The sequence below is a fragment of the Mytilus galloprovincialis genome, chromosome 3 (assembly GCF_965363235.1).
Source record: "Mytilus galloprovincialis chromosome 3, xbMytGall1.hap1.1, whole genome shotgun sequence".
NCBI classification, from domain to species: domain Eukaryota; kingdom Metazoa; phylum Mollusca; class Bivalvia; order Mytilida; family Mytilidae; genus Mytilus; species Mytilus galloprovincialis.
In genome coordinates, this window is record NC_134840.1 from 63,582,594 (window position 1) to 63,596,896 (window position 14,303).

Sequence of the window (14,303 nt, forward strand, 5' to 3'; positions counted from 1 at the left end):
GAATTATATTCAAATCGTGGAAATCTTGTAAATATTTTAAAGAGTCCTCAAGTCAGATAGTACTCTCTTAACTGTTCGTTTAATATACTGTCAAAGACAGGCAAAAGATACCAAAGGGCCATTCAAACTCATTAGGACATTCAAACTCATTAGGACATTCAACACAATAAGAAAAACGTAAGACTGAGCATCATGAACCTCACCATAACCTGGACGTGATCTCAGGTGCTCCAGAAGGATAAGCAGACCAGCTCCAAATGTGGCTACAGTCGTGTTGTACAAACCAAGTCTAATTCATTCAGTCATAAATGAGAAATAGCATATGGTATTGTCAATGATTTTCAAGCATTAACAATAAGCGTTCCCGTTTTTTAAGCTTACTAAACGGAATGAGTTTTGAATGGTTGTTGAACACTGTACTGTGAAATATAGATGTTTACAGCTTTGTCATTGATATCTGGTGGTTAATTGTCTTCTTTACAATCATACCCTATTTCCTTTCTAATTATGTTTTATTCAGTTTACAAATTCGGATGCCGACGACATAAGTTCATCCGTTATATGACTTCCTGTTACAACAAGATACATCATGCAAGCACTTGCGTGTCTTTGTTGAGAAAACGACATCTTATTCGAACACCTCATTCATATCATGGTCATATACATCTGGCCGGGTACACACGTTTCCGAAGATTTAAGATTTCCCATGGGAGATTTAGATACGGAGGAAAATGTAAGTAATGTTTATATCAAATGAAAACAAACAGTTTAACTATATTAAAATGAATTATGTTATATTTGGAATTAATTCTGATTACTAGTAGTTATAGACACTTGCTTAACCTTTTCAAAACATTGGAATGAACGCATTCGAATGATTCATCATCTAAAAACTGCTTATAAAACATTTATTTTAAAATATGGTTTGTGTATTGTATCTAATCCAAATGGAAAAACACATTGGTGCAATAATTCAACAAAAGGTTTGTCAATAGTTAACTGCATCTTTTATCATTTGCCAAAACAAGAAATGTAAATGGTTGAAACTAAAGAACTATTGTACATAAATGTCGTCTTTGCATTATCTTGATTATGATTCATTTATACAAATATTGAATGGGATATCTTCATAATTTTGTCCATGGGAACTTTAATTTGTGTCACTTTAAAGTTTTCTTCGGTCCTTTTTAAAATTGATTACTAATTTGTCTGATCTCTAATATAATATAATTTTTTACCGAACCTACATAGTACCTTATGTCAGGTTTTTTTTTATGTTGTTTACTACTTACTGTTGTTTGTGTGTGTGTCTTTTTTTTTGTCATCAGTTTTTTTTCTGCTAATGATTTTCTTTGCCATCATGTCATTTTGTAACTGTTCGTGTCTTTGTTTCAAATAGATTACAAACTGAGCTGCAGTAAGAGACGTTTCTACAGTTATTGGAACAGATGTTATGGCCGATACCATAGTGTTGGTAGATGTTTTGGATACCTAAGAAGAAAACATCTGTTTTCATATTATAATGGTAATTATATGTCCATGTATTACATACAAATTTAAGGCAGTTCGTATCCTTTAAACAGTAAATGCTATAATATACGCGTCGCTAGTTTGACGACAGCAAAATCTACGTTCATACTCCAGTATAACCACACATTAAACCAAATTATATTTAAGTGAATGTTTTGGCTTAAAATGTCTTAAATAAAAAAAGTCCACATACCTGTCTTTGGCGTCTACATAACCTGACAACATACGTTTACCCTAAATGTCAAACATAAACAATGGACGTCTTTGAACTTTTTGTACGCTTCAAAATGGTTTACAAATTTACAAAAAAGATTAAGCTTCCCTTTGGTTTAGACAGATATGATGTCATTGTGAAATATAAAACTTCAAAATATTTTTCAACGTCCAATGAAAATTATCGTTTCAAACAAATTGCTATAGAAAAGTGTATTAATCAAATAAGTCATTTCATTCAATCCGTTAAACAATTTATTATAAATTTTCTGTGTACATATTATTAGCAGGTTACTCAAGTGTAGGGTACGGAGCTGGTTACAGCGGTGGAATTATATATGACTATGGTTATTACAAGAGCCATCATGGATTTGCAATTGTAAATAATAGATTTACATACGGCGGAATTGGTAAGCAAATCTAGAATTATTAATATATTTTTGTTTCATAAAGGTGATAACGTCGGAAAATGAAAAAAAAAGTATCGGTATAATCACTTATTTTCTTAATTCATGACGTTGAACAGCTGGTATTTAAACGTTTGACTATTCTTAATGTTCAATTGAAAGTAATAAGGTAAAATATATTTTAACATTTGATATGCTTATTCATATTTTTCAATTAGAATCATATATATGTAAATATGTTAAACAAATCAATTAGCATGCTGCTGATTATAGCAATAGGACGCGTTTGAGAAATTCAGTCGCATTTTATTAAAAAGCATTTTGGAATGAAAATGACTGTATATTACAGGATACCAACTGAAGTGCTCAAGAAGCCGATTTTACACACTATGGGGCCAATGCTATCACCGATACCATAGTGTAGGAAGCTGCTTTGGACGACTGAGACGACAACATCTATTCTATAGATACGGTGGAATTACATATGACTATGGTTATTACAAGAGCCATCATGGATTTGCAATTGTAAATAATAGATTTACATACGGCGGAATTGGTAAGCAAATCTTGAATTATTAATATATTTTTGTTTCATAAAGGTGATAACGTCGGAAGATGAAAAAAAAATCAACATAATCACTTATTGTCTTAATTCATGACACTGAACAGCTGGTATTTAAACGTTTGACTATTCTTAATGTTCAATTGAAAGTAATAAAGTAAAAAATATTTAAAAATTTGATATGCTTATGCATATTTTTCAATTAGAATCATATATATGTAAATATGTTAAACAAATCAATTAACGTGCTGCTGATTATAGCAATAGGACGCGTTTGAGAAATTCAGTCGCATTTTATTAAAAGCATTTTGGAATGAAAATGACTTTATATTACAGGATACCAACTGAAGTGCTCAAGAAGCCGATTTTACACACTATGGGGCCAATGCTATCACCGATACCATAGTGTAGGAAGCTGCTTTGGACGACTGAGACGACAACATCTATTCTATAGATACGGTGGAGGTATACCTTCAAGTCAAATACTAAGTATTGACAAAAATAAAGATACATTTTTTGTGTTTCTAGTACCTCTAATAAATCTGTTTGAGTTAAACGTTCCATAATATCGAAAAGATAGGTTTCTATGTTTTTGTACCTTTTTTGTACTAAGTTTAATAACACAATGTATTTTGTTTTTGTTTTATTATAAATCAAACTATTTTGTTCAATAACAGCACAAATTGAAGGAGTATATTCAAAATTTTGATATATGACAGTTAAAATATGAAAATCTAGGTTGAAACAAAAAATATACATTATGGATGAAAACCATTCACATCTTCATTCATGATAAGTATGGTGAATCTACAATTAAGCCTTTTCAACTCTTTCCTGACGGAACATATGTAAGTAGAAGTTCCTGGTTCTCTACTCTCAATAAGTTGGTACTATATTTTCCCATTAAAATGGAGTTGATACAAGCTTAAAATTAACATACCTAGCAGAAGTGCTTAATTCCTTTATATTTATATTTAAAAGAATCCAACCAATTATGATTATTTTTAATACACGCACAAAATCGACAAATAATACAATTTACCAAAATCATTTCATGTCTACGGCTAACTTATCTTCCTCCTACAGGATGTGCATATAACAAAGAGTTTGCGATTGATCAATACATTGTCAGCTTAAAATGGAGTAGCTCTCAAAAGCAAAAAAAAAAAAAAAACAAACAAATTAACATTCTGCGAAAAGGTTATGCACTTCATTTTCTCATTACGAGTGATGCTGAAATTTTAAAATCTATCTAGAAATCAATGAACCAACAAAAATTTGGTCCGTTCTTAAATTTAATTGAATTTGTTACTAAATATCTTTTATTAGAACTGGATGATAAATTTAGCTAAAAGGCACCTTTAAAATAATTGTATTGATTCTAATATTTGTTGAATTTGACATCAAAGCGTTTGTAAAAGGTATAACATTTTTTCATCGTTGAGTTTAATTCTTTATGTTTATTATTATCTAGACGATTATTCCGTAGTTGATGGTGATGTCTATGGATCCGATTATGGTTCCGGGCCTATATTCGACTATAGTTATTACAATAGCCATCATGGATTCGCAATTAGACATCACAGATTTTCATATAACGGAATTGGTGAGTGAATTCTAAATACTTCTAAATATATAAATGGACAACGTTTGTTGCAAGATGATGACCTTAGTAAAATCAAGGATTGTATAATTAATAATCAACCCCAAGCTAACTAAAATATATGTATGAAACTGTGATTGGGAATGACAAATGTGTCAATGAGACAAAAACCCGACCAAAGGGCAGACAATATCCGAAGGCCACCAATTGGTCTTCAACACATCAAGAAAGTTCAGTACCAGGAGGCGTTATATATTTGTAAATAAGTAAAATATGGATAAACTTATAATATAAATGACTTTTTGGTTAAATGGTTTCAGGATTTATTTCATGTATATCGTTTATTTTATTTTGTAAATAAAGAATTATGAAGAAATTTTACGATTTCAACAGCGTAGAAAAAATATAAACTTCAATTGCAGCATACAAACTGAAATGTAGCAGAAGCCGATTCTACAGGCTATGGGGTCAATGTTATCATCGTTATCATAGTGTAGGAACATGCTTTGGACGACTTAGAAGTCATCATCTCTTCTATAGATACCTGGGAGGTAAAATGTTTAATCCTTATACGTCGGTCAATAAACCTTATCAAATACAGAATATATCTTATTCTTTTTAGTTTGCATATTTTCTACGTCATGTTTTCATTTCAAAATATACTTGTTAAAGAACAAAGGTACGAGTAGACCTTTGCTGCTATAGATAACTATGTAATTTTGTTGGGTGCTTAACTGTTATCAACGATATTTATGTATTCAATATTAAAGAAAATTTTAGAAAGAGTTATTATTCGTCGTTGTTTTGCATCAAAAGGAAATCTTAATTGCTTTTATATAGCCAAACAAGTTATATGTTATATATAATTAGTGGTATACTAATTTTTCCTATCATTTTGCAGACACTCATGCTATTCTGAACAAGCACCTGTATCTTCACAAAAAAATTGCCAATCACCACGTAAGCAGAATCCATAATGTAGCCAAGACTCATGTCGCAAGAATATCACACGTAGCAAACAAACATGTTCATAACATTCAACACCAGGCTAACAAGCACGTTAGCAGAATTGCAAACGAGGCTAGAAGTCACATAAATAGATTCAAACAAATGGTAGATTACCATCTTAAACGACTCCACAAGCACACCAAATACCATTTGTCAGCTGCTGAACATCAACATAAGAAGCATTTGAATGAACGCCAGTATCAGAACAACAAACATGAGTTAAACGTGAGACATCTCCACAAGAAACACGAATATAATCTCAAGAAACATGCAATCGCTTATGCTCATGGGCTTGTAGTAAGTTATAATGACTACTTTACTAAATATCATGGATTTAAACTGGATCATCACAGATTTTCATATGGTGGCAAAGGTAAGATCAAATGTATCAGAATAATTTGAATAAGAATTCATGAAATATTTACTTACGCATGCCCACAAATACAATATGAAGACTCATATTCTCAATAAAAGTATATTCGGTTTCTTTGCATCACAGGTTCATGTTTTATCAAGTGTAACTGTGTCGCATACGTAAGATACATTTAATTTGTCTTTAAGAAAATAATCGATGTTAAAATAGATGCTTTTCAATTTATATTACCGATATCGTACAGATGAAAACATAATGGAAAGCCCTAAACATGTACACTTAATTTTGAGTAGAAGAGAACAATACTCGCAAATAGTGGAATTAATTACTTTTGGAGTGTCAAGAACTCGTTGGAAGAACTTGATAAATTGCATGCTTATATTGGTGATTTTGAATCTGTTCAAAGTTTTGATTTTTCTACCCTGTATACCACATTGCCTCACATTCTCATTAAGAAAAAATTCACACACCTAATTAAATGGGCATTTAAAAAATCAGAATGTGAATATATATGTTCAAACTCTTTTAGGTCATTTTTTAGTAGCAATAAACAAAAAAACTATGTCAATTGGACATGCTTTGATACTATATATGCCCTTGAATTTTTACTAGATAACATTTTTGTTCGCTTTGGGGATTCCGTATATCGTCAGATTATCGGAATTCCAATGGGGACTAACTGTGCACCACTTATTACGGACCTGTTTTTGTATTGCTATGAGTTACAATTTATGACAAAAATAAGCAAAGACCCATCGAAACAACATCTGATAAACAAATTTAATAATACTTTTAGATATTTGGATGATATTTTGGCTCTCAATAATGACGACTTCAGTATGTATATTAAAGAAATTTATCCTGTTGAACTTACTTTAAATAAAGCTTATACTAACAATGACCACTGCCCTTTCCTCGATCTTGATATCTATATCACTAACGGAAAGCTGAATACTAAAATTTATGATAAAAGAGATGATTTTTCATTTCCTATCGTTAATTATCCATTTTTAGATGGTGACGTTCCCTTGTCACCATCTTACGGTGTTTATATATCTCAACTTGTACGATTTGCTCGTGTATGTAACAATGTTTTAGATTTTAACGAGAGAAATTTATGTATTACTGAAAAATTATTACACCAGGGTTTTCGATATCACAAACTAGTCAAAACATTTACTAAATTTTATCATCGGTATAAGGACATCATTCGTTAATATAGCTCAACATGCAGACTTTCAGGTATTTCACATCCAATTTTTTATGGAAATATTCTTTATAAAGCACAAAGGTGTCAGTATTCACCTCAAAAACTAACAAAACCTTTGAATAGACTTATTAAGAAGGGATATAGTTACGATACTGTTGTCAGGTCATTAAAGATTGCATATTTTGGCGTTAATATTGATTCACTTATAGGGTCTTTGCATCGGAACTAAACACATTTATTCAAAAACAAGTTGTTGGCATGACACGGGTTATGTTCTTCTCATATATGTTATGATGGTATGATACTAAACCCCTAACGGGAAGGATTGTGCCTGATGTTCATATGATGAAATCATAATCTTTCAGTCAGTTTAATTGAAGTCTGGAGCTGGCATGTCAGTTAACTGCTAGTAGTCTGTTGTTATTTATGTATTATTGTCATTTTCTTTATTTTCTTTGGTTACATCTTCTGACATCAGACTCGGACTTCTCTTGAACTGAATTTTAATGTGCGTATTGTTATGCGTTTACTTTTCTACATTGGCTAGAGGTATAGGGGGAGGGTTGAGATCTAACAAACATGTTTAACCCCGCCGCATTTTTGCGCCTGTCCCAAGTCGGGAGCCTCTGGCCTTTGTTAGTCTTGTATTATTTTAATTTTAGTTTCTTGTGTACAATTTGGAAATTAGTATGGCGTTCATTATCACTGAACTAGTATATATTTGTTTAGGGGCTAGCTGAAGGACGCCTCCGGGTGCGGGAATTTCTCGCTACATTGAAGACCTGTTGGTGACCTTCTGCTGTTGTTTTTTTCTATGGTCGGGTTGTTGTCTCTTCGGCACATTCCCCATTTCCATTCTCAATTTTATAATAAAAAAGAAACATGTGTATATATAAATATCATTGTTATTACATGTAACGAATATAATTACTAAAGAAGTGAATTGAAGAACTGTGTACAAAGTTAACAACTACACACTTAGACCTATAATCATATATTGTATTAATATCAACTTTGTTACTCATCCGTAAATCATTTCGTACTTTCATACTTATAACAATATTTTGTTTATGTTTTTTAAGCATACCAACTGACATGTGGAGATAAACGATTCTATAATTATTGGAGTGATTGCTATTCACATTATCATAGCAGAAGCGTATGCTTTGGAAAACTAAGGAAAAGGCACCTGTTTGATCTATACTCCGACGGTAAAACACATTATATAAGCATAGCATACACGTATTTGGGTTAATGCATTGTATACTATTCACAGAATCACCTTACATAGTCTATCAAACAAGCACCCACATATAGTTCTCTTGTGTAATTGACTATAATATGTATAAAGAAGTGGTCAAGTGCTGATATGTCTGCAATATATACCTGCTGTTTTCGGACCCTAAAAGTTTAGCATTATATATAGTTTCGTTCATTTGTTATTAATTAGGCTTTTATATAGCTTTAAACAACTTCAAGTACTCTAACATTCATACCTTGTGTTTTGGGTTTTATTTTTGTCGTTGCATCGCTTTATGAATTAAATTTCGTTTCTTTATCAACTGATTTTGATAGTTTCTTCTTTTATTGTGCTGTTTCACGTATGTCCCATTCGGGGTGGGGTGGTTTAGCGCCATCAAACATATTTCGTTACCTTTTTTAGCTGATTATGCGGTATGGGCTTTGCTCATTGTTGAAGGCAATTCGGTGACCTATAGTTGTTAATTTCTGTGTCATTTTGGTCTCTTGTGGAGAGTTGTCTCATTGGCAATCTTACCACATCTTCTTTTTTTATATATCAATAGAGCCATAAATGAAAAGTTTAAGTGCATATATAAGTATTATTGTAAACAGTGTATTTGCGTCATGCAATCTTTTGTGAGTGATGCAGTTTTACTTATTTCTTATCATTTTTTTTAAACTTAGTTTTTACATACACCTTGTCTGATTTACAATACAAGAACAAAAGAAAGCAAATTCAAAGACTGCATCTAATAATGATGTGCGTGTTTTGTCAAAACAGAAATGTATAGTTGATATTTGTACATTACTTGTTATCACTATTGTAACTTTTTTCGTTTTCCCATTAGGATATGATGACGAGGATGGTTATGTACCAGCAGGAACATCAGCATACTAATGTAAGATATCAATTATGTTCAATTATGTGTTTTACACCGTACAAAGTACAAGAAACCCACATTTATATACATCATTGTCCTTTTGAATCTTTGAATTATTATATAAGGTAGTTAATGATATCAAAAGAGATAACAAACTATCCTCCGGTTATAAAGACAATTTGAAACTCAAATATTTTAATATTTCTTTCCTCTAAAAGCACAGAATCCTTTTGAACAAGACGGAAGAATTATATAATGTATACAATATTTTTATTCCAGTCATAATGAACAAAATGTTAAACAAATGATACATGATATGTCGTATCAAGCCGATTTTTAATTATTTTTTTTAATTTAATTTTTTTTTTGGAGGGGGGTAACCTCAAGGAAGACATCCCTCTTTATTCTGAACAATCAATCAGAAACGATACACTTATAAGATAAGTTCCAAACCAGACGTTAATGGAAAATATGGATATATTTATAATGTATCTTTAAGAAAATAGGAAAAGGTATATTTGCTTATTAACGATGAACACATTTGGAAAAAATATGCCTCAATAATGAAGTATTTGTTTCGAAAACGTGATACAATGCAACGCCATCCTGCACACGCAAAGTAGCAAACCTAGACGGTTTTATGGAGGTTTCTTTTATACTTACTGTTGTGATATTACATGAATGTTTAGATTACTCATATTCATTTATAATGGATTGGGTAGTAAGATATTAGAACTATCATCTGATTTCTGTTTTGTAGTGTTGATGCAAATTAGAATAATTTCTTATCATAAAACATACACAAGAACAGTTTTAAATAGTACGAAAGGTGTCTTTAGGATAAACATCGTAATCAGTGCCAGAAGAATTGTATGCCTACGAAGTTAGATATGAAGTTGTGTCTTTGCAATATAACTGAATTAGAGTGTATGTACCGAAAATCTTTTTAGACTTATTTTGACTTATAATATTTCTTTCTTTTGTAGGATTACCTCTATATTGTATATGGAAATATGAAAGGAAATTAATAAAACTTTATATGATTTACTTCATTACTCTTTATTGAATTTAAGACTTAGTTATGCAATATGCAATATACTCAATACGGAAAAAGCAAATACTGAAAAAGCCTAAGTCACGCGTTGCCCAAATAAGAAACAGACAAACGACAATTACGGTATGCAAAGCACAACACAGAAAACTAAATAATTGCCAACACGGATCACATCAACACCTACTGGATGGCGCTATCCAAAAGATCGACAAATCGGCAGCCTAAATCCATCAATTAAGAATATATAAAAATATTGATGGATTCAATCGGTGCCAACAATCAATAAACCGGGAAGAAGTAAATTCCCTTTCCAAATGGATGAAAGCTGTGAGGTCGTTGATACAAATCAGATTAACAAAACGTAGAGGGTCTTTTAATACATATGCTTCATCAATGGGGGGAAACAGAAATATTGCAAAAAAGAGGCAAAAGACACCAGAGGGACATTCAATAGCCAAAACAAAATCTTGACAACGCCATTGTTAAAACGAAAAATAAAAACCCAAACCAACATAGTAATACGATTTAAATATCACCAGTCAAAAGTCCAAACATTTATGTATATCCATTATATAACTTATCAAATGTTTTGGTGAACATAGTTTATGGGAAGTAAGTTTCTGACTTAAATAGTTATTAGTTATAAATAGATAACATGTATGGCCTTTAAGCAAGGACTTGGAAAACGAGATGAGAATTAAACACATCGACAGAAGTGGTAACAACAACGCAACAGTCCAAACTTGGAACACTAACTCCTGTGTGAATGGGTTATACCCAAATCTAGGAGTATAATTAAGTTGAATCATTCTAATCATATCAAAGTTACAAAGCTTATTTTTATGCATACCATAATCACCACAGTTTGAAGTTCAAGTTTAAACACACACATAAATTATAAAAAACAACATTATTATAAAATGTTCGATAAACGGCTTCGGAAATCTATCTATCCTTGGGGGTAGAAACCCTAAGTCATGTTAGTGTTTCATATTTTTTTAATTAAACAAATAAATTAAATAATCTTTCCTCTGTTAAACGAAAAGGAATACTGCCGGGCTGGTGGTACATTGGGAGACGTAACTTACATGTACATCAACACTGGCACCGACCCAGTGGTAACATTAACTGTTTAAATAAGGTAGGCTAAAATTTATTTTCCACACGCAAATTTTACCTTTAAAAGTTAAATCACAAAACACGGGAAGTACCTAATCAAGTGTCAAGATCCATAGCTCAAACAGATCAAACAAATGGATAGCATCTGTCATATTCATGACTTGGTACATGCTTATTAGAAAAAGACGTACATTGTATTAGTAGCGTTCAACATAAACATGAGAAATAAAAAAAGGAAGATGCAAACATAAACTTGAAGATTACAGATAAACTATCACTGTTTCGTAGTGATGACATTTTTTCTTTCGATGACAAAAGTAAGATCACAAAAATACTAATCTCTGACAAAAATTCAAAAGGAGAATCCCTAATTAAATTGCTAATAAAAAAGCTCATACACTTCAAAGGAATGGACGATCTCTGTCATATTCCTGACTAGGTACAGGCATTTTCTTAAGTAGAAAAGTTTATGTCCATTTTACCTTATACTTAAGTAATAAGAGAAGGAGAGGAGAAATAACCCAAAGGAATTTCCAAACTCAAGAAGAACACAAATTGACAACCCATGACAAGAAAATAAATGACGAAAAGATAAACAAAGGTCTGCACAATATTGAAAAGACTGAGCAACATAACCTATAAAAAGTAATGAAGTTATTCTCATAGATTGCACCTTTTACCTTGTTCAGAAAATAACAACTGCAGTGATATGTCACATTTGGTGATTTCACTATTGAGGACAACAATAGAAGATTAAGTTAAGACAATTGAAACATACCAATTCATTGTCAGAGAAAAATATATTCTAGAATGGTCAACAGACGTGATGGCGTCTAAAATTTGCTGAAGGAATGGCAGTTAATCCGCTTGCAATGCATCATCAAAGGAAACGCAAGCTTTATAATTTCGTTAGAATACGGTAAATATACTCTATATAAACTATATCCAAAATAGCATTATATTACAACATGTAGGTACTATACGAATTATATGAAACATTAATCTCACTGTTGACCAAGTTTCCAATTTAATCTATGTAGACCATTGTGGTTTGATATTTAGTTGGTACACAGCAGACATATACACATTGTATCAACAAATAGTTGAGTAAACATTTACAGGAAAGAATAAACAGTTTGTAATTTCTGACAGAATATGATTGGAATGTTAACCTTCTGACATATATTTACAAATCCGTGCACTTTTAATAAAGATGTATTGTTCTGATATTGTTATTTGTTTGCCCTTTCGGGGACCTGTAAATATTTTTATTCCTTACATTGTTATCTAATTTAGCAACCCTGAAGAGATGTCAATCGTCAAAATGGACATCTGGTGCAATTCATTGCTATTTTAAACCAGTTTGTATAAGATAAAGCAAATTTTAGCACCTGGAAGTTTATAGATCAAAGTGGACTATTTGTATTGCTTATCTCCATTCTGGCATGGTTGATCTCCAATAGTTTTCGTGTTTTTTTTTTTATTTCTGATGCTCATACATGTTTAAACTAATATCGGTTCACTCAACATTTTCTAAGTATACTGTAAAAGAGGGACGAAAGATACCAGAGGGACAGTCAAACTCATAAATCGAAAATAAACTGACAACGCCATGGCTAAAAACGATAAAGACAAACAGACAAACAATAGTAAACATGACACAACATAGTAAACTAAAGAATAAGCAACACGAACCCCACCATAAACTAGGGGTGATCTCAGGTGCTCCGGAAGGGTGAGCAGATCCTGCTCCACATGTGGCACCCGTCGTGTTGCTTATATGATAACAAATCCGGTAAATAGTCTTATTTGGTAGGTCACATTCATGAAAAGGAAGGGGATTTTAGTTACGACGTAAGGAACATATCCGATATAATTTGTGAAACGGTTATTCCATAATGGTCAACCAACTCGTGATGGTGTCCGTAAAATCTACGAAGGGATGATTCCAACTTCACCATTTGGAACTCTTGGTTTAATAGCTTCCTTGTGAGCAGCAACCCTATATTAAGAAAATCATGATAGGAAATGCACGCACGGGAATAACGTATCAATTGGGAGATATATACCCGTATGCAGGTGATACTGGAATGTTGCTTCTTAGTAATGGAAAGACTTTTCATTCAAAAAGAACCATTGATCTAACTTAAAACGATCTTTAATTAAAATATCAAAACAAATTAATAAAAGCTGATACTGGTGATCTGTCAGTATTTAAGAGAACATAAGTTATACTTTAAACTACAATGCAATTTTAATATTTCAATTTATAAACCATACAAAAACACATATACTAAGGTTAAGCATATTATCATCAGTTAATCAAAGCAAATTGATTTGTTCTGTTGGAATGTTTTTTACTTGTATTTACTTTAATTTGAGTAATCGGCTTGACAAAGTGTATACAGAGACATGTATTCTCTTGAGAACTGCATGTGTTGCTTAGTGTTTACGTTATTGTAGCTTTACAATTGTCGCTTACTCTAATTACTTTTTTCTACATTACGTTCAGTAACAGTTTTGGCTCTTCATTTGCATTTATCAGATTAAAAAAGATGACAGGGGTATCTGTAAACATATTATAACTATTGTGAATAAAATGTTGTTTATGTCAGCAGTGTTATCGCATTTTTCGTGTCCCCTTTAAAATAGACTTTAAACTATATATTTTGTTTTAGAAAATGAAAAACTTCCAGCAGTTAGCATGAAAAAATTTCAATTTTGATAAATATTGTAAAAATTATTAATTTCAATATAACATTATATAAAATCATTTCTAATTAAAAATAATGAAGGTGGCAACACCGATAAGAATGAAGGGAGTTTTCAATCTTTATAAGAAATCAAATTATATGTTTTGTACATGAAACAATTGCCAACTTATAAACCCGGTACCTTTTACTACTATTTTGCATCTCATAAATATTGAAGTATTTGAGTTAAATATCTCTACTGCCTAGATAAATTTATAAAGAAAGGTTTGGAATTCAGGTTGCTACAGTAGTTTCTATTTGATCCCTAAACTTTTTTATATCAAAATATACATCATAAACTGCGGCAGATAAAGGATAAAAATAAATTAATTTGTGTCTTACTTAAAG

General features: G+C 31.5%; 1 protein-coding gene across 1 annotated transcript; it reads left to right on the top strand.

Moving 5' to 3' along the window:
- Positions 1-543: 543 nt before the first annotated feature.
- Positions 544-10,076, top strand: LOC143068611 (uncharacterized). The gene is made up of 11 exons (XM_076242805.1): positions 544-733; positions 1,400-1,525; positions 2,031-2,153; positions 2,500-2,706; positions 3,049-3,177; positions 4,187-4,318; positions 4,738-4,866; positions 5,217-5,696; positions 7,989-8,117; positions 8,997-9,047; positions 10,016-10,076. The coding sequence occupies exons 1-10, from the start codon at positions 562-564 to the stop codon at positions 9,044-9,046; spliced, it is 1,677 nt and encodes a 558-aa protein (XP_076098920.1). The 5' UTR covers positions 544-561; the 3' UTR covers position 9,047; positions 10,016-10,076.
- The last annotated feature ends 4,227 nt before the right edge of the window (positions 10,077-14,303 follow it).

What these genes read in the sequence shown, in the direction of transcription:
- LOC143068611 (XM_076242805.1), top strand. Translation starts at nt 562, where the DNA reads ATGACTTCCTGTTACAACAAGATACATCATGCAAGCACTTGCGTGTCT. An exon ending in ATTTTCATATAACGGAATTG is followed by an intron (nt 4,319 to 4,737) that starts GTGAGTGAATTC and finishes CTTCAATTGCAG; the next exon opens with CATACAAACTGAAATGTAGC. An exon ending in CTTCTATAGATACCTGGGAG is followed by an intron (nt 4,867 to 5,216) that starts GTAAAATGTTTA and finishes ATCATTTTGCAG; the next exon opens with ACACTCATGCTATTCTGAAC.